This window comes from Microcebus murinus, chromosome X (assembly GCF_040939455.1).
Source record: "Microcebus murinus isolate Inina chromosome X, M.murinus_Inina_mat1.0, whole genome shotgun sequence".
Lineage (NCBI taxonomy): Eukaryota > Metazoa > Chordata > Mammalia > Primates > Cheirogaleidae > Microcebus > Microcebus murinus.
This window is the reverse complement of record NC_134136.1, coordinates 36,035,030-36,060,429: the sequence shown is the minus strand read 5'-3', so window position 1 is coordinate 36,060,429 and position 25,400 is coordinate 36,035,030. Positions and strand designations below refer to the sequence as shown.

Below are 25,400 nucleotides of genomic sequence, written 5' to 3'. Positions count from 1 at the left end.
TCAGTGAGAGAGGGCTTGGTTGCCTCTGAGTATGCTGGGGGAGAAGCCACCACCTGGCGTGGAAGTCTTAACGTGGGTCTCAGAATCAGATGTTGAAAGTGGTAGTGAGTGCTTGCAGCAGACTTACTGCAGGATGAACCCCAAGTAGAAGGTGGGGAGCCAGAACACTTTCAAATTGGCGGGCCTCCCTCCACGAGGAGGAGAGTGAGGTCAAAGGCCCACCACTAATCTTTGATGCTCTTAGATTTTTTTTTTTTTTTGAGACAGAGTCTCTCTCTGTTGCCCAGGCTAGAGTGAGTGCCATGGTGTCAGCCTAGCTCACAGCAACCTCAGTCTCCTGGGCTCAAGCAATCCTCCTGCCTCAGCCTCCCGAGTAGCTGGGACTACAGGCATGTTGCCACTATGTCCGGCTGATTTTTTCTATATATATTAGTTGGCCAATTAATTTCTTTCTATTTATAGTAGAGACGGGTCTCGCTCTTGCTCTGGCTGGTTTTGAACTCCTGACCTCGAGCAATCCGCCCGCCTCGGCCTCCTAGAGTGCTAGGATTACAGGCGTGAGCCACCGCGCCCGGCCGATGCTCTTAGATTTTATGCATCACTGACCCCAGCTCAGATGCAGAGATAGAGCCTGAACAGGTGTGGAAACTGAGGCCCTGAGAGAGGATTCGAGCTGCCTGGGGTCGCATGATAATTTCATGGCAGGGCCAGGAGCAAAGTTGGTCTTTCTCCTAATTCAGAGACCAGTAATGTGTGACTCCTGCCCCATGTGTTAGATGCTCTTGAACAAATCCCTGATTGGAATGTTGTCCTCTTTGGGAGAAAAAAAAAAAAAACAACCATTTCCAGATAATTGAGGCTCTAAGGGTCTTGGGAGGCTCAACCGTGCTGAATGGTGCCTGGTGGGCAGCGACAGGACACATGCTTGGGCAGGGGCAGTGAGGGCCAGGTAAGGGTGAAGAATGTGGGTTCTAGAGTAAACTGGAGCCTCAAATCTCAGCTCCAGCAATGTGACCTTGGGCTGGCCACAACCTCCCTGAGTTTCTGCTTCCTCATCTGTCATCTGCAAAAAAAAAAAAAAAATTTTTTTTTACATAGGGTTGTGTGAACAATAAATGAAATAATGCATGAAAAATGCTTGGCACAGTGCCTGGTACATAATAAGCTCTCAATAAGTAGTAGCTATTATTATTGTTATTACTCTTATTGTTACTGGTAATAAGTGAGATAATTTGCTATCTTTCTTGCCAGTCTCCCACTTCCCTCTTTACTAACTTGCTTCAGAGTCCTGCCACATGTTCAGCTGCTGAGTTTTGGGCCTCTGAGACCACCTTGTTCACCTCCATAACGAGACCAACTTTCCCAGATGGACTGTCCAAAGAGTCCCACCCCCTCCCAACGTGCCTGCCAACGTGGGGCCCCAGCAACGGGCGGAGGGAGGGAGATAGAGACAGGTGGCAGGGGCCAGCAAAATGAGGCCATGCATTGCCACCCTGTCACCAGTTCCCTGGCAAGGTCTAGCAAGGTCACCTTTTGCTTCCAATTTCCTTCTTTGGGGAGAGGGGGGTTGAAACACAGCCCAGAGGGAGCATTTGGATGGAAGCAAGGGCTTTGGCTGACAATTTGGAAGAGACACTCTCTCCAGTATTTTTCAGACCCAGAGACATTCCAGCCAAGGGCACTATCATCACCTTGTATATGAGCAGAGCTATTAGATCCACGCTGTGCTGTGGTGGGCTTCATTCTCCAGCTCCTAGCAGTTCTCAATTCAAGGGAGGGAAGCCCAGGTTTCTTCAGGTGAGAAGACTCTTGGGTGTGGCCCTGCAGAGAGAGCCGATTGCTTGCACTGGGAAATGGAGAGAGTGTCCCAAACTGCTCCTCAGCCTCTCATCCCTGGGGCAAAGGTGGGGACACCAGAGAAACTCAGTGGCACTAGGCCAGAGAGGCCTGAAATCACATTCTAGCGTGCAGGTCCTAGAGATGAAACAGCCCAGCCCACTCTCTGGGTTGAGAGGTGAAGGGGAAAATGGGTGGGAAGAGCAGCTGGGCAGGGCCTGTCGAACGTAAAGGTGGGGCAGGCAATTGTCTATCTGGCAAGATTTCAGGGGCCCCAAAGCAGACTCCACCCCAAACATCTTCCCCAGCACACGTAACCAAACAATGGTGTGTTTCTTGAGCACATGCTGGGTGTTCCGCATTGTGCTCAGCCTCTGTAGCAAATTGTCAAGTTCAGTCATTACCCCCCAGAGTCCCTTCCTCTTTAAAGCTTTGATGGGGAGGGCCTGAGGTCAGGCTGGGAAAGCAGGGTCATGCTTCACAGCATGGAGAGCGACAAAGCAGGCAAGAGGCCCTTGGCTGGTGAAGGAAGGCCTGAGGGTGACAGGATGGGTGGTGAGGGGGACGAGGGTGGAGCAGGAGATGTTCTTAAAGCAGGGTGGAGGTGCAAAGGAGACCAAATGTGGCTAAGGGCCAAGCCCTGGGGGAGAGACAGAAGTTGGAAGAGAGGAAAGGGGCAGGCCTAAGGTGCCTTGACATTTTTTTTTTCTTTTTTGAGAAGACAGCTCTACTAAGTAACCTGAATAAGTCCTTCAAGCATGGGGGGTTCGGGGGGCATAATAATCCCTGCTATCTCTCCAGGGCCTTGCCCTGTGGAAAGTGTGGTCATGCACTCTCGCTCTCGCTCTCTCACCCTTCTTTTCACTTTCTCTCTGTTACACATGTGTCTGCTCATGTGAGCACATGCACGTGCACACACACGGTCTCTAATTTTCATAAAAGTTCTGCCAAGGTGGGTAGGGTGGGGGTAATCACTCCCATTTGACAGATGAAGAAACCGAGACACAGAGAAAGGAAATGATATGGCCAGCATTACACAGACTGGCAGACATGGGACCAGAACTTTGGTCTCCCAACTCGCACGGCAGCGACTGCCAGAATTTGCCTAATGAGTGCAGAGTAGGCAACCATCTCCACAGTGTTATTTCAAGAATTCTGGGAAGGGCTGGGCGCAGTGGCTCATACCTGTAATCCTAGCACTATGGGAGGCCGAGGCGGGAGGATCATTTGAGCTCAGGAGTTCGAGACCAGCCTGAGCAAGAGTGAGACCCCTGTCTCTACTAATAATAGAAAGAAATTAATTGGCCAACTAAAAATATATAGAAAAAATTAGCTGGGCATATTGGTGCATGCCTGTAGTCCCAGCTACTCGGGAGGCTGAGGCAGGAGGATCGCTTGAGCCCAAGAGTTTGAGGTTGCTGTGAGCTAGGCTGACGCCACGGCACTCTAGCCTGGGCAACAGAGTGAGACTGTATCTCAAAAAAAAAAAAAAAAAAAAAAAGTATTCTGGGAAGGACCCTCCTGCCCCATAAATCTCTCTCTCTCTCCCCACTCAGCAATATCTGAAATTTCACTCTTGAAAATTCATTCTTTCAGATCAGATCGGAACTGTGGCCCCTGTTGTGACGTGAAAGGATGTGGGGGAAGGAAAGAGCAGGGAGGGCGAAAGACAACATCTCAGCACATCAGAATAATGTCTGGGAGTGTTCCTAGGAGAGGGCATGGGTGATGGAGTGGGGCGGAGTAGGGCAGGGGGTGTGTTCGGCGGGGAGGGAGGCAGCCCTGGCCAGCCTCCCCCTTTTGCGTAAGGAGGGGAGGAGCTGCGTCACAGTGTGAATGTGGCAGCCCTGGGAAGGGGGGCAAGTCTGCTCCGAAGCCAGCCTGGCCTCCCAGAGCTCTAATGGGTGACTACTGCACTGAGCCTTGGACAGAGGTTGGGGGAGGACTTGGACTTCCACGTAGTTTTGGCAGAGGGGGAGGGGGAGAGGGGAAGGCAGTGGAGAGGTGGCTGTAAGAGGAAGCAGGTTGGCCTAAGAAGCTGGAATCGTGGAGGGGCAGGGTGGGGGGGGAGCTATTCAGGGAGCTAGCCTGGAGCCAGGGGACAGTCCCAAGGGGTCGAGCAGAGGCTTGAGAGCTCTGGGCCCCATTCCAGCTCTTGACCTTGAGTCACCATGCAACTCGGCACTTTTCCTACCTCAGCCCAGACATCCATCAGGTCTCTGTTATCTCGGTTTCCCACAGAAAACAGTGTAAAAGTTATTCCCCTGGCTCTTCCTCCTGACCCACCCTGCCCTTCCTACAGCCCTCCCCCCCTCTCCCCTGCAATCCAGCATCCTGCAAGCCTCCTGTGCTTCATGGAAGCTCTTGCTCACTGCCTTTAGTCCCGGGTCTGCTCCCCTCAGCACAGGCTACCCCTGATGATGCAGACACGTCTTGGTTCTGAAAGCAAGGGCCTGAAGGTCTCACCTAGCCCTTGGCCTAGACCTCTTGACTCGGAAGCATACCTGTAAATAGTTGCATCTGAGGAGATCAAGGCTGAGACTATTAGAACTGGCAGCAACCTTAGAAGTCGCTTTTGCCATTCACTCATTCATTCAGTTATTCCACTTGTTGAGCACATACTATATGCCAGCCACTGTCGTAGGCACTTGGGATATAGCTTCTGGCCTCATGGAGCTCCCAGTCTAAATAGTGGTATCATTCATCAAGTAAGCACCTAGATAAATATAAATTTACAGCCCCAACCCCCTCATTTTACATTTAGGGGAAACTGGGCCCCAGAATAGTTACAGGAATTTTCAAGGTTCTTCCCATAGTCAGGGGCAAAACCAGGCCAGAACTGAGGTTTCGTGACTACTATTCCAGTATTCTTTCCACCATGTTCTGGAAAGAATACAGCACAAGTGTGACAGCATAGTATTTATCCGTATACATAGAGCCAGCCTTACCTAGAGTCAGAGTAGAATATGGCCTAGTTTTGGCAAGATTTGAAGATCATTGATAAGCAATCTCCCCCTGCTTCTGCCCTCTCCCAGCTTGTCCCCTTGCCCCCCACCTATAACAAAAATTATAGCATTATACTTTGGGAGGCTGAGGCGGGAGGACTGCTTGAGACTAGGAGTTCAAGCCCAGGAGTTCAAGACCAGCCTGAGCAAGAGTGAGACCTCATCTCTACAACAAAATAGAAAAATTAACCAGTCATGGTGGTGTGCACCTGTAGTCCCAGCTTCTTGGGAGGCTGAGGCAGCAGGATCGCTTGAGCCCAGGAGTTTGAGGCTGCAGTGAGCTATGACGACGACACTGTACTCTAGCCTGGGTGACAGAGTGAGACTCTGTCTCTAAAAAAAAAAAAAAAACTATAGCATTGATTAAAAATTAAAGCCCCTGTGATCTGACTGAGGAAAACCTGTTAAGCCATTATCTGCCATTTACACAAACAAATTTCTTCAATTTGTCCTTTAGGACTGGCCCAAAGGCCAGGTATGTTTGACTTTCTGGAAGGAGAATGGGAGTCTCCCTTAATGAGGGTATTGCTAGGGAGGGCAGTCCCCTTCCCTCCCCCTGTAGCCATGGGCCCCATGAAACTCCAGGCAGCAGTAGGGCACAGGTGGCCTGAGGGGACAGGCAGGAGGAAGGTCCCTGAAAAGGAAGCAGGAAGGTTCTGAAGACAGACTCCTACTTCACAGTTTAGCCCTGGGGGCCAGCCCTGCACAGACACCATGAGCGGTGACATTTTGTTTCAAAATACATGTTTACATTTGGTCTTTCCTTATACTGGATTATACTGAATCTTTTGTCCCTTCCCCAGCCTGGTGTCTGGGTAATTTATACGGTACTTACTTGCGATTACTGAGAGGCCTTCCCTGGGAATGGTCACGCAGCTGCCCTTAAACAGTCTGCCAGTCCCTGAATTGAAACGCAGATCCATCCCATGCTGGCATTCTAGGTGTGCCTCACTTTTCCAGGGAATTAATTGCCTTAGGAGTCCTTTAGTCAACAGAAAGAACCAGCCCCTGCCCAAGAGCTTCCCCACTCTGACCCTGATAATGACCCTTTTTGGATTCCCCTGTAGCTGTGACAAAGGGTGTTTAGTGGGAAAGGGACATTGGTGCAAGTTCCAGTTGCTGCCTGGAATGCAGCTGTGCCTGGAACCCTCCTCAAAACAAAGTGCAATCCCCAGCTAGAGACAGCCCAGCACTTTAGAATCACAGACCAGGGATTCTTATTTGACCTCTGCCACTTACTAGCTGTGCAACCCCAGGCAAGTTATTTAACCTCTCTGCACCTCAGCTTCCTCATCTGCAAAACAGGCCTAGTCATAATGTAATACCCAACTCCTGAGACTTGACAAGATTCAAAAGACTAATGTAGCTAATGTTCTTAGCACAGTGCCCACTAAGTCATCAGTGCATGGGAGCTGCTGATGTTATTATTTGGAGCAGATGAAGCTTTGAGATCTCCCAGTGGTAGGTCAAGACCTAACAGCTGTCCATCCCTGCCCTCTTGTTAAACTGAGATTTTCATATGTCAGGTTTGCTTAAAGCAAGGCCCACCTGCAGGGCATTCCCTGCACTGGCGATTCATGGGTGGGATGCATTTCACCCACCTATTTTAAGCTGCTCTACATTTTCTTCCCCCTGACGTGGATGTGTTTACACAGGGGAGGACGGTCCCAGTCAAAACAAGATGAAAATACACTGCTGGCTGGGAGCCCCAGGCTAACTGGTTTCAGGTCCTCTCCCAGCTGTCAACGCCTCACAACCGGGCCATGGGGATGGGGGGAGTGCCCAGTCCTGCTCCCCTGCCTCCCTCTATCGGCCCAGCTCTGCCTGGCGTCAGGCAGTTGGCCATCACCTAGTCAAGCTAGAGGGAGCCCCAGGGCTGAGGTTTTTCTAGAGTTTAATAAGGGCAAGAAGGAGGGGTGGTGAGGAGCAAGGGCCCCACTGGGCAGCTCTAGTGTGAGTATTATGTCTGCTGCCAGAGCCACCTGGTGCTCCAGGCAGAGAAGGCCACTACCAGCAGAGAGTAGCAGAAAATGGCCAAAGAATGCCCAGAATCTCTCCCACTAGACACCCCTTTGGGTTAACAGAAGGCTCTTGGTAAAAAGAAAATACTGCAGGGAAGGGGAATGCATCAACCCCTATCAGCCGTCGACTCTGCCTGGGGGTCGATTTCTCTGCTGTGCCACCTTATTAATGAGGTGGCTGAGCTGGAAGAGGATGCATCCAGGGGGCATGTTTTGATGAACAAGCGGAGAGCACTGAAGATAAACGTTCCCAATATGCCCAAGGCAGCTTGCTCCTTACGGCATCTTCATAACAGCTTGCTTTTATGTACCAAGAAGAAAAGGAGAAAACAATCTCCTTTGCCATAAACTCTACGACTCTTATAGCTGCCCACTCAGAGGCAATTTGGTTTCTTGCCAGCGAGTGTTGAATATTTGGGCACATTTGCCTGTGCCCTGAAAGCCCAAGGCCACCAGGTAACCAGGACCCATTAGGATGCCAGCACCCCGCCAGTCCAAACTTAGTCAGCCTGGATCACTTTTCCCAGAAGCCCCACTATTCGGACCAGGCTGAGCTAGGTTCCCACATTTCTCCCCTGAGAAAACTAAACAGTTCCCCATCTGAGAAAGACTTCTCATTTGAACACGGTACCTCAAGACTTCAAATCCAAGGGTGATATTAACAGTGAGAATTTCCTTTAACTTGGCGAGTGTTGGGGTATTTTTAGTCTGGACGGGGTTTTTTTTGGTCCCCCACCCCCATCGTTTTAGTTATATGGGTGTCACTTACTCAGAGAATCAGCCTGCTAGCCCTAAATCCCTCTTTGATATTGGTGCCAGCTGAGACTTGGCTGTCCCGCTCCTGGGCTTCACCACCCTCTACTGCTCCCTGTGGGTGACCGATTCCCAACTGACCTAGCCCCTTTAGCTAAAGATGGAAACTGACCAAAGTCCCAGCGTTAATGCAGAACCAGGAGCACACACACGGATGAGTTATCCCTTTTATTTAAGAGGTTGGGCCTTGTTTCCAGGTCATTAGTGGCCACTTAGTCAATTACACTGTGTTTGGGTTTCCCAAGTATGTTTGATTTTCACAGGCCTTTTGTGTTTCTAACTGCAGAGTTTCTCTCAGACAACGATTTGTCTCCAAATCAAAATGTTAACAGAGGCTAATTCATGAATTTGCCCGTAGTTCTCCACTGAGGCCATTAGCAAAGTCCTAACACTTAGCCAACCCTTTTCTTTGTTTCTTTATTAAGTATGTATTTACCACATTCATACTGTGTGCCAGGCACTGGTCCAAGCCCCCGGCATACAGTGGTGAATAAGACAAGCCCCTGCCCTCACCAGGCTTATATTCTAGTCTAGGAGACTAATCGATGCTCACTTGAGACCTTGCACTGCACACTTGCAGTCAGGGTCTTATCTGGCTGTGCCTTCAGTCCTGCCAGAAAGATTACAGGTCTTGCTGATTACTGATTGTTTGTACCATTGGAGAGGCTGTGAAGGTCAAAATGTTGTGCAAGTTAGGAGTGCTACGTACAGGGAAAGATTGCTAAGAAAGACCTTCAGGAGAATAATTTAAATATGGATTCCATTTTAACACGAACTCATCAAACTACCCCACTCTGCGTAAGCAGTCTAGATAACATGGGAAACCTTGGGAACAAAAATCGGAACTGGACAGAAGGTTAAAAACACTAGACTTTGGGCTGGGCGTGGTGGCTCACGCCTGTAATCCTAGCACTCTGGGAGGCCAAGGCGGGAGGATCGCTCAAGGTCAGGAGTTTGAAACCAGCCTGAGCAAGAGTGAGAACCTTGTCTCTATTAAAAATAGAAAGAAATTATCTGGCCAACTAAAAATATATAGAAAAAATTAGCCGGGCATGGTGGCGCGTGCCTGTAGTCCCAGCTACTCAGGAGGCTGAGGCAGAAGGATTGCTGGAGCCCAGGAGTTTGAGGTTGCTGTGAGCTAGGCTGATGCCACAGCACTCTAGCCTGAGGAACAAAGTGAGACTCTGTCTCAAAACAAAAAACAAAAAACAAAAAACCCACTAGACTTTGAAACAGCGTTGAAAGGGCTACTCATTTGGGGAGCCATTTTGCCAGCCTTGTTTGGGGAACAGGGCCCTTATAGAGTATATCACATTCACGTGGCCCTTTTTTTTACTCTCCAAAGAACTCAGCAATGACTGGTGCCTACAGGGTGTCTATCAAGTCTGGAGACATAGGCAAATATTTATAATATCATCAAGGACATCTTCAGTCTGTAAAAAAATTAAAATAGTATCTATGTTTTCAAACTTCAGGGTATCTCTGTCCACATATACACCTTGTGGGCGGTGGGGGTATTCCCATTTCAGGGATGAGGATCTCGCAGTGTAGGGTGTTTAGAAGTCTTCTATGCAGTCCCCCAGCTGGCTAGTGACCAAGGTGGAAGAAAAACTTTGGCCTTCTGATGTATATTCTTCCCATTTGACCAAGTTCAATGGGTGCTAGAGTGACGTTTCTCAGGACATACCTCCTTGCACATATGCATCAGGGGAGTCCCCCTCAATTCTTCTCATTACTGTCATCTGAGAGTTTAGTACCAGCTCCGTGGGCCAAGCCCATCATTGCAGCAGCCTATTGGTGGAGAGAAGTCACCAGGTGACAGTGACAGATGCCTTCAGGGTTATCTCCCAGCCATGCTCCAGGCCCTTGGTCCCCAAGATGTTCAAGGAGTATTTGTGAAACTCTCTTCTTCTCAACTGCTGAGCCTAGTAACTGTCTATACTTGGCTATTCCTCAGTTTCCATATTTACTTTAGCTCTTCTGCAACTCTGTCAACAAACTCCATGGTATTATTAGTTTTAGTAAATAACAGGATGTCAGAACTGTTGACCAGGATTTGTTAGTTTGCTGTTAGAGCTCTATCCCAGGACATAGGGGCTAGTGTTTCTCTTATTTTTTAGGGTGTATGAGCTTTGGCAAGAAGCCTTTCCTGGTCAGGCCCACTGTGCTCTGCTGTCTATAGGTCTTTAAGGCTGCTGGTGCCCACAAAGGCTTCCCCCACAAAGACCTGGGCACTTCTGTCTTTGCTTGGGGGCACAAAGACGTCTATAAGTCAGTTTTTCAAAAAAATATCAATGCCAATACTTTGAATTTTCCATTTTTGCACTTTATCCTTATAGTCGTGCTGTGGCCTTTAAAAGAAGTCTGTACTTGGTAAGATGGCTTCAGTGCTTAACGTTCATGTTGTGGGCAAGGGTTGGGGATGGTATTTTAGGCTGGCACTAAGAATTTCCAGGCTTTTGACCCAAGATATTTTTCTCTTTCAACCCCACTCCTTACACTGACTATCTCAAGGAGCAAGAGAAGAGGTTAAAAGGGTCACTGTGTTGCTGGCAGGTAACCAGGAAGTCCAGGCCTTGGGGGGAAGCATAGCTTTTGTTTATTTAAGCCCCAAACCTAGCAGGCAGTGTAAATTAAACATTAAAATAAAAGAAAATAAAATACCCAAACACAGGCTGGATTGTGTATCACAGAAAACAGCAAACTCCCCTCCTGCCCCATCTTGGGAGAGGGTAGTCAGTGAGCAGTAGAGACAGCCTTGTCGCTGGGGCAGAGGTCACAAGTGATGGGATGGGGTGAAGATAGTAGTGGCGGGTGAGCTCCAGGCTTGGATCAGGGTGGGGATGGGCATATTTGCAGAGATCCTGGCAAGTCTTTGTAGTCAGTCCCAGCAGGTTCTTGAGGGGGGAATGAGTCACACCCCTCCAGCTAACCTGGGAATCAACCCATGTTTGACCTGGCTGTGACAGCCACAGGGCTGGAGGAGAGCTAGCTCCTGTAGAAGGGAGGTAGGGCTGGTTCATTGACCAAACTGTGCTGTTAGAGAAAAATCAGCCCCTTCCCATTCTCTCTTTCTCATTATGAGGCCCATCCTCCATGTCCCCAACCTGCCAGGCTGAGAGTTCCCACTGACAGCTGTGAAATATCTTAGAAGGAATCTGTTCCTTATAACAGAGAGGCAACATTTGTCAAAGATTTAGATAGAAATCAGAGCATGTTCAGGGTTATCCTTCTAATAGTAGCTCTCACTCACATTCTGGTCAAGCTTTCAGGAAGGAGAGAAAAACAGAGGGCAGGATGGCCAGCAGACCCAGAATAAGCCGAACCTCATCAGAATGTGTCATACAAAGTGGGTCTCAGTGCCCCTCGCACCACGAGGGGTCTTCAAGTAGACTGTTTCTTGGCTCTCACCTTTAGGCCAGTGGTTCCTAAAAGCAGTTCCATGGACTGGTGCCAGAAGAGCTGCATCCAAATCATCTGAAAATTACCCTTCCCCAGCCCCAGACCTAGTCCACTAGACTTGTTAGGACTGAAGTCCAGAACTTCTGTGTTTTCCACAAGCCCCCTCAGGTGATCCTGATGTTAAGAATCTCATCTAGATTCATTTCTCCCCTTCCATAGCCCACTGTCAAGGTTTACCTGCTGTGTGTCCAGTCATCTTGATACTGACTGACTAGTGACTGCTCTGTTGAAAGTAATCCAATAATTTAATTCATACTTAAGTATTTGAGCTGATAGTGACTGACTGTGGCACCTTTCCAGGGCTTTTTGCATTGGAAAAGAAACTTTTCTGATTGCCCAAAGTGTGAAGAACTCCAAGAGAGATCATTAGAACCCAAAGGCATGGTTCTGGTGGTGACATTTGTAGGGACCACAGTAGCATGTCTGGAAAACAGCTCTGACTGAGAGAGATTTTTTTTCTCAGTGCCTTTTACATCACACTTCTCAGGTCACAGAGGGTATCTATGCCAGGACTGGCTCTAGTTAGAACTGTCCTCATGAGGAACTTGTGGGAATCATTTCTTAAGCATCCATATGATTGATTGTGCACAAATGGTGCTTGTTTTGATTTCCCCTTCATTTAAAAGAGTCCATTATAATGTATGATTGACATCTTTGAAAGCTGTGGTCCTAGCGGTGCCAGGGACTTCCTGTTTCTGGTGTGCAGTGTGAGGCTTCAAGCTGGTTCCCCTTGTGCCCACCTGAATGCCACTCAAAGCTTCCCCTAAGACCCTGTCACCTGTGACCCTTGCACAACACACAGACAGCTCTGATGTCAGAGAGAGCAAGGCCATGGCTTTTGACGCTCTGGCCTGGCCTACAACAGTGTCCTTCTTTGCTATCTTGCTATGTTCTGTGGCCTTACTACCCCTTTGGGGTTATGAGGAAGCTGGCAACAACAGAGAAGGGGGGTTGCCCCTCTCTGCCTGTCTCTATGAATTAGACCAGGGGTCCTCAAACTTTTTAAACAGGGGACCAGTTCACTGTCCCTCAGACTGTTAGAGAGTGCGCGCTGTGGGCCTGACACAAGTCGGCTGCTAAGCAGGACAGGCAGCGGCGGCAAAAACACCCAGCAGGCCGGATAAATGTCCTAGGCGGGCGGCATGTGGCCCTCGGGCCGTAGTTTGAGGACGCCTGAATTAGACTGTGTGGAAAGCTGGAGAAGCTGTTTGCACAAATGTGTGTGTGCTTCTGTGCTTCTCTTTCTTCCTGAGGTGTGTGTATTCCTTGTCAGCAATTCTGAAACCTGGCAGGAGACCTTTCTTAACCCCTCTCAGCATTACTTTGAGTTCCCTGGTGCTATTCCCAGGGTTGAGGGGGCCCTGCCCAGGGAGAAGCTTGCCGTTTTCTCTCCTTTCTTTCTGTCCTGGGAGCAGTGTGCCCCCTGCCTCCTCCCACCACTGCCCTCCGCCCCAGCTGGGCAGCCTTCTTTCCATCCAGAAGGCTGAGGTGGGGGCGGTGGCTGGGAAGCTGGCGGCCCTTTGCAATCAGCACAGCCCCTCTTCACAAGTCAGAGTCCCACAACAGAGGATCGAGGAGCCACCTCAAGTGAGCCCGTGGTGAATAGCTCAGCTGTGGGGTAAGTGAGGGCGTCGGGGAGCACAATGTGAGAGCCCCGGGAGGCCCATAATGCTTACCCATCATGGCCAAGGAGCCGAGCCTGAAGAGGCCAGCATTATTAACCGTCCTTTTGTTCCCTAGGGAACCTGTGCCACTTCAAAGGTCACCCATTCTATAGCAGGGCCCACAATGGAGCCAGGTGCTCCACCTCGGAGCCCCTGCCCTCTTCTTAGTCCCCTTGTCTGCTGGCTCCACGTCCTCGGCAAGAACGTCCCGGTTCTTGTCTTCCGAGCATCGCCAATAGCCCCGAGTCCTTCACATGCCACTCAAAGTAACCCTGGCAACTGCCAGAGAAAATGGCTTGGAATTTCGGCTCAGGGGACTGCTCCACAGAGCAGAGGGGACAGGGAGAGGCCCTGCCAGTGTCTCTCTGGCCTGGATAGGCTGGCGGAGGGCTGGTGCAAGCAACAAACAAACGTGGAGAGTGGCTAAGTTCTTGCAGCTTTCTTTCCCAGTCCCAGGGAAGGCTGCAGGGCGCCAGGATTTCCAGAGAGTGGGCTGCCACGAGGGGGCCCGTTTGCTTATCTGAAGATGCTTGTCAGTCTGTGGGGGTGGGCACAACCTTAGCCCAAGAGGAGCTGGCCGAGAGGTTGGCCACAATGTCAGAGTAGCCTTAGCTTCTGGACTGCCGAATTATCCCCGTCTACATGGGCACCAGCCAAAGGGCAGGGTGGCAAGAAGGAAAGCTCCCTCCATCGTATGGAATGAAGTGATGCCCAGGATGGTAGCTGCGTGGTCCTTTCCTACCCGATGCTACCCTCCTGAGCACCCCCAAGCCTGAGGCTTTTCCTGAAGCAAACATTTCACTAAGGTCTAACCAATAAGGAGACTTCTGAATTTGCCACACAAACCTAGGATATCTGGAAGGAAGCACAGTTTTTGACTTGTACCACCAGTTTGCTTTTTAAAAACTCCCCTGCAAATGTGCTCTGAGCTTCGAATAAGCATTCAATCAACTTTGAATTGAACTGATTTTTTTTTTTTTTTTTTTTTTTTTTGAGGCAGAGTCTCGCTTTGTTGCCCAGGCTAGAGTGAGTGCCGTGGCGTCAGCCTAGCTCACAGCAACCTCAAACTCCTGGGCTCGAGTGATCCTTCTGCCTCAGCCTCCCGGGTAGCTGGGACTACAGGCATGCGCCACCATGCCCGGCTAATTTTATATATATATATCAGTTGGCCAATTAATTTCTTTCTATTTATAGTAGAGACGGGGTCTCGCTCTTGCTCAGGCTGGTTTCGAACTCCTGACCTTGAGCAATCCGCCCGCCTCGGCCTCCCAAGAGCTAGGATTACAGGCGTGAGCCACAGCGCCCGGCCAATTGAACTGATTTGAATTAAATTAATGGAAGAGCATATGCTTCTAACCTTGCTAGGGAGAGGCAAAGATATAAAATGTAACCAAAAGGTTAAAAAACAAACAAACATGTATCACGTGTGGGGCAGGGGGGAGGGGGGAGGAGGGGATGGGTATTTACATACATAGTGAGCACGATGCTCACCGTCTGGGGGATGGACACGCTTGAAGCTCTACCTCGAGGGGGGAGGGGAGGCAAGGGCAATGTACGTAACCTTAACATTTGTACCGCCATAATATGCTGGAATAAAAAAATGATAATGGCAACTAGTGTGGGGAGTGGGAAGGAGAGGATGGTGATTCCCTGTTTACCAAGATTAATTTTGCAAGCCTCTTTTTCAGGAATATCTATTTCATACTTGTAGATGGATAATGGGGAGGGTGGAAAATGAGAAGAGGGCTTGGAAAAATTATGGAGGTAAATTTTCCCAGCTGCAAGGCATAAGGGGAGGGGAGACTGGCATAAATATTGACACAAGGTTCATGTAATTTAAGATCCACTGAGCTAAACTGGATAAGTCACCAATACTTCCAGTCCAGCAGAGATGCCAGGGTAAATCCCCCTCACCATATTTAGCCACCAAAGTTGGGGTGATGATTTGGGGTGATTTGACAAGAGCAGTGTTTTAACTTCTCTGAATGAGGGCAAGTGGGGTAGAATGCCTTGTTAAAACAGGGTTTGATTCCGCCTGTCGGCCCTAGTGTCACACAGAGACTGTTTGTGACCCTGGCCCGGAGGGAGCTGAAAGGCACAATTCATTGCTCCTGCCATCATTCCATGCCGGAGTTTGCCCCAAATCAATCGCTGGAGCTGCTTTTCCAAGAGAGTATCCATCTCTCTGCCTCCGGGATTCTCCTTGGGCTCCCTTCCACCCACCATCGCCTTCTGCATCTGCGTCTGCATCCTCCTCCCCATCTTCCTGTCCCCCAAAGTCAGGGCTCTGGGCCCGGGCCATACAGGGCAGGTCACATGATCCACAGAGAACAAGGCACTTTCTCTGTCTCCGTCTTTCCTTCTTGCTTCCCTCCTTCTGGATTTTGGGGATTTTCCATGAAGCCAAAGTAACTACATAAGTGGCAGTGGCCTTCCTGTCTATAGTCTTCCACACAGGAGTGGAACCAGAGGGGAAGAGCGAAGATAAGCGAGAAGCGAGGACAGATTAAATCATGGCATTTCAGCCTCCTTATTCCCCCAGCCTCTTCAGAAAAAGGGACAAGTAAGTAATTAGAACTAGACAGAGCTTTAGATGGAAGGGGGCCCGCGGTGGAGGAGTAAGTGGGGAGGGATGTTTTTCTACCGTCCCATTAACACTGTGCTAACGCTCTAGCGCTCAATATCCTTTTTGTATTTCCTTTGCCAGCTTCTAACCCAGTGTTTGCTTTGTGGCTTGTCCCGCACCTCTCGCATCGTGTCTTTTTCCGCTTCTCCTGACACAGGACCCTGTGTTTGGCTGGCAACATCGCCGAATCTTTGGGTGGAACATTCCCTGTAGAAAATAAGGAAGACTTGCCTATAAATAGCTTCCTCCTCGCTACGTGGTACACAGTGCTTCAAGTGTAACAAAAAGGGAAGTGAGATGTTCCCCCTCACCGCCACCCCCAACCTACAGCAGCCACCCTGAGTCTGCTCCCACCCCTGGTCAGCGTGCTGAGATTCCGCCCCAGGCATCTGCCACCAGACTTTGTCCAGTCTCCATTCCACTGTCCCATGGGAATTTGAAGTAGAAAGGACTCTTGTCCTGGAGAGTCTGGCTTTTGAAGTAGAACAGGCAGGTGGGAATGCTGAGACACTTCTTCCAGCTCAAAGGGAACACGTTGACTTCCAGGGCCTTCTGAAATGGAGGGGGTTGGCCTTGTCCTCATTATGCCACCCTCCATCTAGAAGGTCGCCCCTGAGTGAGGTAGGGTCAGCTGTGTCTGTTTCATTGCAGAGTCCCATAAAGACTAAAACTAAGAGCTCAGGGCCTGATTCTTCAGCTAGGCGCCATTGCCACGCTGGCTCTGGGTCCAGCCGATGTCTTAAGTTTCAGGATATCAGAAAGGGAGTTTGCAAACATTTACGAATGTTGGGGGTGCTGGAGTGTTGACTCCCTAGGCTGCTGTTTCCTGTTTGGGGCCCACCTCCATAGGACACAAGGACGCTGAGAGTCTCAAGGATCAGCACATTACTTAGAAACATTAGATCAGATAATAGATAGCATGTACAGCACAAACTTCCCCTCACTGCAAGGTCCGGCGCAGCTATTCTGGGCAGAGGAATTTTTCTGGTGTGTTGAGGATTAAGCAGAAAACTCTTTGGGTTCCTCCTCCTTATCCCCCCTACCGGTGCCTCCTACCCATCCTTATCTCTTCCACTCTTGTTGTTGGGAAATCTTTCTACAGAGACATTTAAGTCCATATTCTTCCCTGAGGGAGCCAGTGGGCCTTGAGATCCAGTCATCCCTTGCTAATGGAGGATCATAAGGTCTCAGGGTGATCGCTTCTCCCACGACAGAACTAGAGGTGTAGAGAGAATGAGAGATCGTGGGTAGGACCTGGAACATCCTTTTGAAGTTGTTTCTGTAAACTAAATCCCTGATATGAGCTTGTTTTCTTATTGTTGACCTCATCCTCCTAAAAGCTGAGCATAGCAGGAATAAGGGGAAAAGTAGTTTAATAATTAAGGGTGCCAGTGAGTGGGGCCTCAGGAACTCAAGTTTGCACTGTGATTATTATTCGAGATTTCTTAGTTCATTTGGAATATTGTATACCCCAAGCCTACATACTCCATTCTGGAAGCCACCTGGTTGGATTAAGATTTCCTATTTCCTAGACAGAGATAGCTTTCTTTGAGGACTGGTTGGCTGCCTTTTGGAATGATGTGGGTGAGCACGGCTCTCTCATAAAGCTCATTTGGACAGTTTGGATTTTTCTTCTGGTTGCCCATTGCTGCGCTCCCCTGTGTTGTCAGCAAAGCCAGCACTTGCAGAGCTCAGAGGCGGCCTCTGGACTTCTCCAGTGGTGATGCTGCAGCCCTCACTCTTCTTCCTCCGTGCTACTCTCTGGCACCTCCAACCCATCCCCCAACTGCCTGGACTCACTCATTCAAGCCTCCACACATTCAACAAACCTACTCCCTGTCCCACTAGTCAGTGTAGTAGGGACAAATTTGGTCTCTAGGTTAGAAAGACCTAGGCTGGAGTCTCAGCTTGGCAATTTATTAGCCCTGCCACCTTGGACAAGGCAGCCTCTCAGACCCTTGGTTTCTTCTGTAAAATGATGGTGACAGTGCCTACCCCTTGGGGTTGGTGGTGCAGGCAGCACAGTATCTGCCCGTAGCTGATGCTCCTTTAATAGTAGCTATTATTGTCAGTAGGTCTCAAACTCAGCTTGGTTTTTTAGCTGAAGTGCAATTAATGAGCAATGCAAATGCAGCTTTGCTAGCAAACTTAACTCCTTTTCCTTTCCTTCCTGAAACTACCTGGATTTCTGCAACTCTGTTTCCATGCAAGGTCGTCTCCTTCGAAGGAGTTGTCTTACTTCTGTCCTGTTTCCTGTTTTCCTGGTGGTGTTTTCCCTCTGCCAACCCAGATTATTTTTCTCTCCCCTTTTCTTATCATCTCCCTTGGAATCTTGGGGTGGGAAGCAATCATTTAGGAAAAATTAACAGGCCAGTGAAAGATCAATTCAGAGACTTTCTGGACTAAGAAAGCTCTATGTGGCACAGAGGGTAGATTAATATATCAGGGAATTCCAATGTCAACTAAGCTCCTGGTTTAAGAATTTTTTTTCTCAGCTAATGTCCTTGATGACCCATAAATACGCACTTTGTTCTGTCTACTACACACAGTTTAGTGCAAACACTGTGTTCGGAGAGTCTGTGTCCTAAAGTTAACAGAACGTCCCAAGAATGGGATTGTCTCCCACCTAAAGTGGGGTGAAGAAAAACTCCATCGTGGGCTAGTGCAGTAGGTTTTCTCAGATAGTTCTATTGGTCAGCCCTTTGCAGATATAATGGCTGTTATGCACATATCACCACCACTGAAATCCACCAACAAAGCCCCACGTGATAGCCCAAAATGTTGGCAGTTTGGTGGCATAACTGCACTGGAAGCCTGGGGGAAATCAAGGCCTCAGACCAGACTGGGCTTGGCTGGGGCCTTGGCCGGTGTGTCGGTGCCAGGCACCTGGTTAAGAGAAATATCCTGAAGCAAATAATAATTACCTTCTTTGCTGATAAGAAGCCCCAGTACTTTTCCAATTGCATGATTGCATTAGGATATTTCTTTGGACCACAGCCTGTGGAGCACTGATTCATGGGTACTGGCCCTAACTCCATCCAAACTATTGTGTATGTGGTAGAACCCGGTGTTCTCATGGTCCTAGGTTGGTATAAATAATGTTCCTGCTTGCATCACCTGTCCCTGCCCCTCTTGCTCCTTCTGGCGGCAATTCTGCTTCTCTCCACCAGGTGGCGTCGCCTAGGAAGGAGCAGGAGAAAAAGACCTTAAGCCTCTGGTGCCTTTTTTTTTTCTCTTTTTTTTAAGCTTGAGACTGAAAAGAATGAAAATAGATTTCGATGGAAACATGTGTAACTCCTTTTGGGCAACAATCACCTCATCTTCTTTGTGATTTAGAGTCTTTTTTTCCTGAAGTATCCTCTAATGCTATGTGTGGCTGGACCCATCACAGGGGCAGGTATTTTCCTAAGATGGTTTATATATAGCCTTGGTCTGGAGTTTTGTTGTCATTCACTGTTTATAGGAATGTGACAAAATTTTGTTTTTTAAGAAATAGGAACATGAGATCCTGGATAATGTTGAATGGGTTTTCTTTGAAGTGTAGGGTGTGGAGATCGAAGAGAAAAGGGCTGGCATGTTGTGGTCACTCCAGTGCTCACTCCCATACCCTGTCTCCTCACCTCCTCTGTCACCCACCTTGCTGCTCCCTCATATGTGTTCTCCCACTTGCCTGAGTTCCTGGACACCCTCTCCTCCATAGACGTGCAGGCACTGCTGAGTGCAGACCTGTGCATGTGTTACATGCATGTCACAGATCTGTGCATGCATGTCACAGATCAGTACACAGACGGGCACGCCTACACCTGTACATTCAGAGGAAGAGGTGAGTGGATGGGTGTCAGGTTTGGGGCAGGCTGATGGGACAGCTGGCTGGGTGAGGGAGCAACTGGGTTGGTGAGACAGTGAATATGCAGGTGACAAAGTATGTGTGCAGGGGAGCGTCTCAGAGGGGAGTCACCGGGAAGAAGATGAGGCTCCTGATGGTGAGGGAAGGTGTCCAGGGAGTGCGACATATTAGAGCATTGCAAAGCCATCGGGGTATGCCGTCTGACACCTGAAAAAGAGCTTTTAAAACCAGCGCCATCCTCTACTGAATGCTTTCTCCTGTTAGGGCATTCGTATTTATTTCTCTAGAAATCAGCTCCAGTTTGGTTTTTAGCAATCTCCAGAGTCCTCTTTGGAGATGCCAGTTGGCACAAGAAAGTGCTGAACTGTTTACAGTCCCAGGCTAAGGTTCAGGGAGGGGATGTGGTTTAACTGGGCCACAAAGCCCGGTACAGGACTCATTTGCATGGCCCCTGACGCCATGTGACGCAGCCGGCTCCTCCTATATAAAGAAGCAGGAGCCGAAATATCTCCGAGTCTGGGTTGGACTGGCGGCTGTGGAGTTTGTGACACATTAGGTGACACCCCTCGAGTCGCTTCCCTTCAACTCCAGCTGGAGCTCTTGCCTGGCTTCGGGTCCCTTCGGCAGCCTTCGCCCCTCTCCTAGCCCAGGGCCGGACTCGGCGCAGAGCCCAGCCCCGTGCAGCCGCCAGCAGCCGGCAGCCGCCCAGCCCGCCCAGCCCGGCCACAGCTCCCGGCAGCCCGAGCCATGAACACCGAAATGTACCAGACCCCCATGGAGGTGGCGGTCTATCAGCTGCACAATTTCTCCATCTCCTTCTTCTCTTCCCTGCTTGGAGGGGATGTGGTTTCCGTTAAGCTGGATAACAGGTAACCACTGGCCCCAGCTCCCGCGCTGAGCCGAGCCGGGGCGCGGGCGGGGGCTGGGCTCGGAGCCGGATCTCCGAGCGAACCGTGCGCCGCCGGTCCCCGATCCCCGCGGTGCAGCATCCTGGGAAGGGGCGGGGGTAGGGGACGCAGGAAGGGGGGGTCACCGCCGCTCTGGGATCCGTCGTCGGAGCGTCCCTGCGGCCGCTGCGCCGTGAGAACCAGCTGCTGCAGCCGCAGAGGCAGCGGGAGGCAGAGAGGCGGCAGGGGCGGGCAGGGCTGGGCAGGGGGCTGGCCACGCTGTGCGCCGCTTAGGACAAGGCCGGAAGCTTCTCAGTCGCGAAGGATTCCTAGCTAGCTTCAGAGCCGGGTAGGTTTGTCTTGGACCTTCTGGGACGGTGGCGGGGGACTCCCCGGGCCGCGCGCCCCATTGTTTGCATATCGCTCGAGCAGGCCACGTTGGCCCTGGCCCGTGCGCCCTGGGACCCACGCGCCGGGCCGGTTGATCGGAACTCAGGGCGGCGGCTGCGGCCAGGGCCGGGGCGCTGAGCCAGCCTCGATGAGGTGCAGCTTCCTGGAGGGCCCAGGGAGGGATCTGGGGACAAACTGTCCGGAACTCTGGGCTGGGGAGGCGGGAGAGAGGAAGACCTGGGGCAGATGGAGGACTTTGGCCACAGCTGCCAGGTACTCAGAGTGGAACCGAGTGGGTAACGGGTCTGTTTGCTTTTTGTCTTGTCAGTGCCTCCGGAGCCAGCGTGGTGGCCATTGACAACAAGATCGAGCAGGCCATGGTGAGTGGCATCACTGCGTCATTCCCATCCCCAGACTTAGCTGCTGCTTATGTAACTCTGGGCAGGACCGGTGGAAGGGTGTGCGCGTGCAGAAGCCGTTAACTAGAAGCCTGAGGGAGTGGACAGCTTGCTCCCTATCCCCACTGGAGGCCTTAGGTAGAGTCTGATTAGAGAAGCACCCTTTAGGACGTTTCCAGTCTGCCCTTGCTGGCTTTCCTCCTCTCCTCCTCCCTCCTCCATCTCAGGGTTTTGCAGCAGCAGCCTCTGGCTCCCCCCTTGGCCCGTTGCAGGGCTGGGAGCTCTGACTCTTGCATTTGCCTGCATCCCGCAGCTGGCAGGAGGCAGAGCTCATTGGATGCAACCGCACTGCAGTGCCTCTGCAGAGCCTGGGCTGGGGTCAGGAGTTGGGAGGAAACAGGAAACGGCACTCCACCCCTTCTCCCTCTCCTTACCAGGTAGAGGTCATATTCCCACAAGCAGCCAAAATGGCTGCAGAGACTTGGGGCTTCCAGCAGTTAAGGGCCACTTGACTCTGCCCTGGAGCCTAAGAACATGTTCCCTGCCCCCAGTACAGTCATCAAATTCAGAGAAGATGCAGCAATTGCAGTACCTTTCCCTGGGGCCAGTGTCCTGTGTCCTGCCTGGCTGGGCTGCAGGATAGCTGCGACTCAATGTAGTAGGTCACGTGGAGGGGAGAAGACTCCAAAATAGCCAGTTTTGTTCTCTTGGTGAAGATCTGTACAGCAGACAAACAGTGTGTGGGTGCATTGTGGGGCCCCCCCCAACCCCCGCATCTGAGTCAGCAGCAGCAGGGTCTTAGGTGGCAAGGGGGACACAGCAAACCACTGGCAACCAGCAGACGTCTCACCCCAAAGGCCCCTAGCAGCCAGCTTTGAATCTCATTCCAAACTTTCAGGGGGAAAACCTCCCTAGTTCCAAACTGGGCTCCCAAGCCCAGCATGGCCCAAATCCCGTAGCTCTCCTGAGTGGGGGTTTAAGTGCTTCGGAGAAAGGTGCACGAGGATGAGGCTGCAGGGCCAGCCCCGCTGAGGGAAGGCTGGAGGGTGGTGGCATGAGGGACAGCACAGGCGCACCAATGGCAAGATGAAGGTGCTGCCCAGGGGCCGCGATGGCTAACGAGTGGCTTTGTTGTGGTTCGTTGGTGGCAGGATCTGGTGAAGAACCACCTGATGTATGCCGTGCGGGAGGAGGTGGAGATCCTGAAGGAGCAGATCCGGGAGCTGGTGGAGAAGAACTCCCAGTTGGAGCGTGAGAACACCCTCCTGAAGACCCTGGCGAGCCCAGAGCAGCTGGAAAAGTTCCAGTCCCGTCTGAGCCCGGAAGAGCCAGTTCCTGAGTCCCCACAAGCGCCTGAGGCCCCTGGTGGCTCTGCGGTGTAAGTGGCTCTGTCCTCAGGGTGGGCAGAGCCACTAAACTTGTTCTACCTAGTTCTTTCCAGTTTGTTTTTGGCTCCCCAAGCGTCATCTCACGTGGAGAACTTTACACCTAGCATAGCTGGTGCCGAGAGATGTCCCAAGGACATGGCCACCTGGGTCCACTCCAGTGACAGACCCCTGACAAAGAGCAGGTCCCTAAAGGCTGAGTTGCATGGGGCCTAATGACCCCAAGCCAGTGAGCCTCTGATGCTACCGCGCCCTGGGGGCTCCCAGGGCCTGGGCAACTTAGCTGCAGCTGGCGAAGGAGAAAGGTAGTTTGAGATGGGACGCCAGCTTGCTCCAGAAAGTATAAGGGGTCTGTTTCTCATTTCCATGGACATCTTCAACAGCTTCACCTGACAACGACTGTTCCTATGAAGAAGCCACTTGTGTTTTAAGCAGAGGCAACCTCTCTCTTCTTCCCTACCTCGCTAAGGCAGGGGGCATAGATGGGAGGGATTGAGCCACGTCAGCCTTCTGTTGGTTACTATGGTATAATGCATGGCTTTGTGCACAGCCCAGTGTGGGATTACAGCTTCGGGATGACCGCTTACAAAGTTCTGTTTGGTTAGTATTGGCATAGTTTTTCTATATAGCCATAAATGCGTATATATATATACCCATAGGGCTAGATCTGTATCTTAGTGTAGTGATGTATACATATACACATACACCTACATGTCGAAGGGCCTAACCAGCTTTGGGAGTATTGACTGGTCCCTTATCTCTTAAGGCTAATTTTTTGTGTTCATTTACCAAATCGATCCAGTTTGTCTTTTAGGTTAAGTAAGACTCGAGAGTAAGGGCAGGGAGGGGGGGCCAGCCTCTGAAAACGGCCACAGATGCCTTGCTGCTGCAACCCTTTCCCCCACTGTCCCCTGAAGACACACGAAGTCCTCTTTTGAATGCCAAACCCACCATTCACTGGTGCTGACTACATAGAATGGGGTTGAGAGAAGATTAGCTTGGACTTCACAGTGTCGTTTGAGAACTTTTTATTTTCTTTTTAATTCTTGTTGAAAACTTTCAAGTAAACAGAAGGATGGTGTCCTACCGTGGACAAGGGATGAACAAGGGAATGGCTTTGATCTGATGGAGCCTGGGACATGTGCCCAGGGAGCTGGTCTCTGGGGGAGGTTCTGTGACAGTGAACACTTTCCACTTTCTGACACCTTATCCTGCTGTATGTCTCCAGGATTTGGATTTGGATTTTTCAGATGTAGCCTGAAATTTCAATAAACTTTGCTCTTTTTTTTTTTTTTTCTAAAAATAAACTTGGTGTCTGATTGAGTATAAACAGGCTGGGTGGGCGAGGTTCTTCACCAGGTGGGGGGGGGTTGGTATTTTTCTGCTCACATTCATTGGACACCCTGTAAGTGCTGGACCTGTGCTACATGCATGATCTTGTGTGGTCCACACAATGCTCCCGTGAAGGACATGCTCTTTACTCTCACTGTAAGGAGGCTGAGACTCAGAAAGTTTAAGTGACTTGCCCAAAGTCACATGGCTATTATGCAAATCAGAGTCATGCCTACATCCTGCCCCCTTTTGCATGAGAGCTTCAGAGTGAGTGGCAAGTGACTACTATCACACAACCTCAGCTTGGGGGCGTGATTTGAGAGGGAGGACACCCCCAAGAAAGCCCAGAAGCTCAAGGGCAGGGTATACCTGTGAGGGAGAAAGAAGAGAGGGACCAAATAAAACATGAATGGGCTTCTTCTGTCTTTTGAACACATCATCAGGGTCACTTAACACACTCTCCTTAATACCAATCCACATGGTACCCTTGACCTTGGCAAAGGAGCTAAGATGGCCTTAGAAAAAGAGGGAGAATGTATGAGATGGCAAAACCACTTCCCTCTTCTCTGCTCTCCCCCCACCCCTGCCCAAAGAAAGACACTCTCAATCCCTGCTGCTCCAGTGTCGCCGCTGAAAGTTCTCTCACAAAACCCGCCAGCTGCATGGGCAGGGCCAAGTCTAAGGTTCCTGACTCCAGCTTCCCGCCTCCACCTCTTTGGGGTTCATTGTCACCCATGACCCTTTCTCGGCCCTGTGTCCCCAGCGTCTGGAGTCCTGCCATTTCTCTAATTGGTTGCTGGTGAGTATTCTATGTCTCTTCTACCACACCCAAACCTGAACCCGCTCTGGACCTTGACCTGTGTTACAAGCCTACTGTGTTGCCAAGAGAGACCATCACCCCTCCTTAAGTGACTCAATTCAATCTCAGCTTCACGTATCGTATATGCTTATCCTTCTGCCACTTGAAATTAAACAGAACTCCTTTATTTTCCTGAGCCACAAACCTCAATGTGACCAAGATGTCTTGGCCCCCTCCCTTGCACCAATCACTGCCCAGTGGTAATCAAAAAGACATGTCGTGTCCTCTGTAAAGGTCGTACCCGTTGGCCTGTTCTTTTCAAATCACCAAAACCCTTCTTCAGAACATTGCAAACCCCTGCTTGCTGGCCTCTCAAATCTCAATTTCCCTACCTCGCCTCTCTGGATGCCAAGTTCATGGTCTACACCTGCTGGTGTGGGCGTGGCATGCAGATTTCACAGCTGCAGGTCTAGCCACAAACTTTGGACTAGTGCATCCAAAGCCCCCAGGCGGCCATCGCCCACCCAGACGGGCGCTCCCAATCCCCACCTACTCCCAAACCCTCCCCCTTTCAGGACAAGCTGAGAGACTTTGTGACTATGCAGTTGGTCTTCTATAGACTTCCCACACCCCACTTTGAGCTGAACAAGAACAAGCACATGAAAAAGGGAAACCCAGAGAATAGCCCGGCAACACCCCAAAACTTTCTGGTCATCAAGCCTTTCTCTACAAGAAAGGGGAAAAAACCGGCCCCAGTCACACAGTGGTGAAGAGAGAGCAACTCTGTTTCCTAGGCAACCCCGACTAAACAGAGACAAACACTGCAACTCCTGAGGCCACAGCGGTTACTAGACGAGATAAGAGGAACTTTGTAGACGTTGGTTAGTCACATACAGGCCCAAGTCTTTGTTGTTGTTCCACAGAAAACCAACTAA

The 25,400-nt window shown here is 50.5% G+C and overlaps 1 protein-coding gene across 6 annotated transcripts in view; it reads left to right on the top strand.

The window, feature by feature from the left end:
- The window catches only part of TSC22D3 (TSC22 domain family member 3), a 63,405-nt gene extending 39,764 nt beyond the window's left edge, over window positions 1–23,641 (top strand). For 4 of the 6 annotated variants that reach the window (XM_075999290.1, XM_012750722.3, XM_012750712.2 and 1 more), the window contains exons 3-4: window positions 20,880–20,931; window positions 22,101–23,641. In XM_075999290.1, the coding sequence (XP_075855405.1) occupies window positions 20,880–20,931; window positions 22,101–22,331 (283 nt within the window). In that variant the 3' untranslated portion in view covers window positions 22,332–23,641. Of the gene's footprint in view, window positions 1–19,763; window positions 20,144–20,322; window positions 20,511–20,879; window positions 20,932–22,100 lie in introns of those variants that run through there. The other 2 variants (XM_012750750.2, XM_012750766.2) reach the window with 2 other exon arrangements.
- Window positions 23,642–25,400: the final 1,759 nt, after the last annotated feature.